We start from the raw sequence: 5373 nt of genomic DNA on the forward strand, positions 1-5373 counted from the left end.
CCTTCAGAGATCTGAGGGGATAGAAGAGACAGACTATCGATCACTTCATCAATGCACTGTTACTTCAGGAGGAGGAGAATAAAGGCTTTTTTTCTGCGCGTGAGTAGAGAGGTTTTGTGGTTTGGTACACAAGGTCAGAGATAGCAGCTGAATACTGATATAACAGTGTAGCAATAGCTATGTTGACAGGTAAGTCCCTTAAAGACCTTTCCTTTCAGTCCACCTTCACTAGCATTAAGCTGTAGAGGTCCTCCTGACATACAAACAAAAATACACACATATTGGAAAACATGAGCATCCACACACACACACACACACACACACACACACACACACCACACACACACACACACACACACACACACACACACACACACACACACACACACACACACACACACACACACACACACACACACACACACACACACACACACACACACACACACACACCCAACTTCCCCTCCCTTCTCAGGGCCAAACAAGCACCATCATCCTTCAATGTCAGCTCATCGATTGATCCGCTGCTTAAGCCCCTGCCGTGAGTCGGCATTGGTCAGATACAAAGCCACACAAGGCAATTCATCACTGAGCCCCAAACACTTAGTTTGACGGTCAGAGAGAGAAGAGGAGGAGAGACTGATAGAAGGAGAGAGGAGATGAAGCGAGGAGAAAGCAGGGAGAGGAAAAGTGGAAGCCGACAGTAAAACAGTGATAGAGAAAGAGAGCTTCATGTAGAAAAGCCAGAAGGTCCACGTTGTCCACACAGGAATCTGAAATAAGTATACTTAAATGACAGCTTGGCTTTCATTGTCACCTCCCAAGCTTTACAGTATCTCATTTGCACAGGGGTGTTAATGAAAAGGTGTACTGTCAAGAGAAATAATTAGCAAAAGAAAGAGACAGAGTGGAGTCGAGACCTTCTGAGGCTGGAATTCAGGCAGCATGATGCAGGTGGCGCCCACCCAGAGTGGGCACAGCAGCTTGTTAACGATGCCATGCACATGGTGGAGTGGCAAGGTATGGAGGATGACATCGTCTCTGGACCACGCCCACTCTGAAACCAGCCCCTGGACCTGAGGGTGGAGGGGGGGGGGGGGGGGGGGGGGAGAGGAGGGGGTCAGCAACCTCAATCAGTTGAAGACATTTTATCAAGATATTCTGTGGTGTTGTCGTGCAGTTTAGTGGTTTATCGTCTTTGACATAGTTTTTCCTAAACTGCTGTATTCACACCTCAATTAGTATTTTTTTGCTGTGACAAGAATCACTTCTGCAAACGGTGAATTTGTTTGCAGTTGGAAAGCATAATAATTACTCAAGATTGTTATAATCTAACTACGTGTGTGGAAAAATCGGTATATGTCTCTTCTACAATTGATTTGTCCCTGCTATATGATATGCAAACTGTAAGTATAGAAAGAACACACAAAAAAACATCTGATGTTTATCATTCACATTTTGAAATGCCATCAGTATAGCTGCGCTAAAATTGAGTATCTCGGCATGATGTTACTTCATGGTATGTTTTGGCAGTTAGCAGGAGTAAAAGTAAATTAAGGAAAAAAGAGCAAAGTCTGCTCAGTTCAGTTAGGCTTGTTTTTATTGTCTGTGTTTGATTGATCACATTTTAAGAAGCCAGTTGTTATGATACAATACAACATTTTAAGCGTCGTCGTACAGGCCCGTTTTGTAAATAGTGGATAAATGGACTATTTCTGCCAGGAATTGAGCTCCCAGTTAGCTCAGAAATGAAGGCTATGAACATCTTATTTATTCTAGTCAAGTCAGTTTTGTTTATATACACCTGTGGCAAAAAACAAACAAACGTATCTTCAACATACAACACCCCTCTATCCTTATACCCTTCATTTAAATATGGAAGACTACACTAACGCGCCATTAAAGCAATTCTTACCTTTCTGGCATTTTTACACTTGAGTGTTGAAACTCATCAATGTTTAATTCTCATATATTTCTGATAAAAGTCTGACCAATCAGTTTATTGGGATCGAATAAAGTGATTGGCCGAGCTTCCTGTCTGTCATCTGTCGCAGCGTCGCCTACTGCGGTCACGGCTTGCTAGTCGCGCGCCTCTCTGGCAGAGAGGTCTGTGAGAGATAGCACGGAACAGCGGAGAACTGATAATGACCGACCAAGGCGACCCGCCACTTCCACCCCCAGTCGGCCAAAAATGACACATTTGACTGTAAACAAACAGGCCATGAAATACCATCATTACGAAAATAACGTTAATGGTAGTTCGTCAGACTACAAAGGTAACTAAACGTTACAAGGGCATTTTATTTTATACCACATATAGAATTTAATATTATTTAATTAATGTTTTTTTTTTTTCAGTTTTCACTTACCGCTGCCTCTGAATCTGACTCCATTGACCCGTTTCACTTGCACTTCTCACATTCACCGCATGTGTCGTCGGAGGAGGGAGCGTCAGAGGTCAGGCAGGAGTAAGAGGCTTTGGAGGGAGGTGCCAGAAAGCTAAAAATTGCTTTAAGGTTCACTTATTTGCTTAAATTGGATCTGGAGGGCCTGTACACTGACTCAACTTTAGGGAATTGTGTCTAAAGTGTTTTATGTTTGTGACTTTGAATATCAAGTTGTGGATATATATAAATGGCAGAAGATCTTAATTTTGGAAGTTATAAAACATACTTATTTTCCTTCCAAGTTTGCCTCAAGTCTTAATTCACATTATCCTGACAGAGGAGCTTTCCAGGAACTCTGACAACTTGATGTTGTTGCCTTCCAGACAAAAAGACAGACTCACTAAATCATCCACTCACTCGCCCATCCTGGACCACCCAGAGTCAAATTAAGCTTAGCCTTCTTTCACAAAGATTTGATTTTCCACACTATTGGACATGCTGTTCAATTTCACTTAAAATATACAGGAAACTCTTCAGGAGATCTCTAATGGCATGAATTAGTGATTATTGAGAAAGCTTAACTGGAACAAAAGAGGAATGATGAGAATATGGTAATCAAATGGGGAAGTGGGGATGTCTTCTTGCACATGGAAACATGCATACATATGATGTTTATGAATTTGTAGGGAACTCTGGATATTAATTTAATAATTTCTGCATGCAAGTATTATACATTATAAAAGTATTCATGAAATTTCAATCGTATAATATTATACAACTCAATAACCAATGATTTTGCACATGATTTCAGCAGGCAAATCATTAGTGAAGTCAGTTTAATTGTAATTTGTTTCATCTCCGTTGTAATTATGGCTTAAAGGCAGTATTTACCATGGCTTGGATGCTGCTGTGTGTATGTAGAACTCCCTTGGGTCTCCCTGTGGTGCCACTGGTGTAGATGATCAGAGCTGGTCGATCAGACCAGTCTGTGATGTCTTCTGTCTCCTTCTCTTGAGTGTCAGCCCCATCTGAAGTGGTCAGGATAGAAGTGGGAGGCAGTGTCAGGCACGGCAGCCCCAGCCTCTGGGCCAGTGGCTCGAGGCTTTCACCAAAGGGATGACCTGCCACCAGCAATGAACTTTGGGAGTCAGAGATTATGTACTCCAGTTCAGATTCAGGGTGTTTTCCGTAGAGTGGCACTGCCGTCCCACCACTCATCCAAGCCGCCCACTGGGCCACTGTATAGGAAGCATCATTAGCACACAGGAAGGAGATCCGCTTTCCTTCCAGACCCCCAAAGTCAGAGTTGAGAGTGGTGTTGATTCTACCTGCAAGACCTAAGCTGCTACAATACAGCTGCTTGTAGCTGTGGCTGCCACTGTTGTCTATGATAGCGAGCTTATCTCCAAATGCTGGCGCTCTTTTAAACACTGGTTTCTGGTTTATCCTTGATGAAGGTGTAGTCCATTTATGAGCCCCTCTTTGAAGCACAGTTCCCAGTAGCCATTGACCTGACTTTGATGGGCAATGCGTTCTTTGAAGAGTGGCTTTCCAGTGAGGAAATGTCCACTTCAGATAGTTGCATGAAGGAGTAACACGTCCTGACAGCATGTTTGAGCTGATCAGACCCTCCAAAGTCTGAACCTCAAGATAACTCCATCCTCAGCCTCTTGCATCTGCTCATCTCAGATGTCTGTGAAAAAAAGGCTTCACTTTATCATGCAGCACACATGGTTTGATATATTATCCTAAAGGTAAATGCCATAGGAATCCAAGTATCCTCCTCTCCTCCTTCTGTATTTAATTTGACCAATTGGAATTATTTAACAAAAAAATCACTGTAAAGTACTGCTTATTTTGTCTATTAAAAAAATATATATATAACCTGATAGAAAAAAAACTGAATAATGATTGCACTTTTAAATCTGAAGAAATGATAGACGAAATAGCAAAATGAAGCAGCAGAGGCTGAGAAATTTGATCGAAAGATTCAAATTGAAAGATTTGGTCACAAATATTGGTCAATTGAGCAAAAATACTACATATACTGTATATGTATACTGGTCCTGGATGCAACATTTTCAGCAACACAACTTATTGCACACCACTCCTCCAGGTTGGAAGCAGGCATCTGGATATCAGAACTATTTGTGAAACGGTGCATTGTTCCTTTAATTATTAACAATTTAGATTTTTTTTTGTTTGTTTGTTTGTTTGTTTTTGGGGTTTTATTGAAAATGTTAATGTCTGTGTGAGTGTCTAAATTTCCAAAACGAGGTTTTATCCTACTTTTCAGTAACTTCTCTAACTGAAACAGTTAGTTGCATTAAAATAATACGTTAAACGTGGAAAAGTTTGCAAAACCGTTATTCAGTTCCCACGACATATAAGTGAAACAATGTCCATTTACAACGATTCCTTTTGTCATTTCCTCTAAGCGTGTCAGATTAATGTAACGTATACTAACGCTGACCATTAACGTTACCATGGCATTTGACGTCATTTCACGTTAGCTAGCTAACAGTGATAGATTGCAGACGAGCCCGACACGGAGCGGACGTCAGACGAAAACACGGGAAATAAAACCCCGTTTCTCCAGCAGTGATGTATTAATATGTCTGACGAAATGCCCGTGTTTCGCTGTCCATATAACTACTTTTATTCATACACTCACCTTACTCAAAACACATAAGCCGGTCAGTCTTGTAGTGAAGGACGGCGCACCACCATGAGTCTTCCGTCATGAAACAAATGTTGCTCGGATGGTTCCCGCCCCGTAACACAGCCTTCCCAGCTCTGAGCGCTTGCAATTGTTGTTTTGTGTCGAAAAACAATGCTTTTTGTTAGTTTAATGACATGTTCTCTTATTTCACCAAATTAATCATTTAAATGCACATATCTGTAAATCATTTTTTAAAAGTTTCTCCTTTGGGATGAATTTTTAGATCACAGCCTTTTGTATGTTAAAGTTTTAATGTTACACATG

The 5373-nt window shown here is 41.2% G+C and overlaps 1 protein-coding gene across 2 annotated transcripts in view; it reads right to left on the reverse strand.

Annotated features, from left to right (window-relative positions):
- acsf3 (acyl-CoA synthetase family member 3) overlaps positions 1 to 5120 on the reverse strand; it is a 27629-nt gene extending 22509 nt beyond the window's left edge. Inside the window, exons 1-3 of one of the 2 annotated variants that reach the window (XM_084006788.1) lie at positions 5062 to 5120; positions 3279 to 4080; positions 921 to 1076 (exon numbers count right to left, since the gene is read on the reverse strand). In XM_084006788.1, coding sequence (XP_083862914.1) covers positions 921 to 1076; positions 3279 to 3998 — 876 coding nt within the window. In that variant the 5' untranslated portion in view covers positions 3999 to 4080; positions 5062 to 5120. The remainder of the gene's footprint in view (positions 1 to 920; positions 1077 to 3278; positions 4081 to 5061) is intronic. The other variant, XM_084006789.1, reaches the window with a different exon arrangement.
- Between the last annotated feature and the right edge of the window lie 253 nt (positions 5121 to 5373).

The sequence above is a fragment of the Eutrigla gurnardus genome (assembly GCF_963514095.1).
Source record: "Eutrigla gurnardus genome assembly, chromosome: 1".
NCBI lineage: Eukaryota > Metazoa > Chordata > Actinopteri > Perciformes > Triglidae > Eutrigla > Eutrigla gurnardus.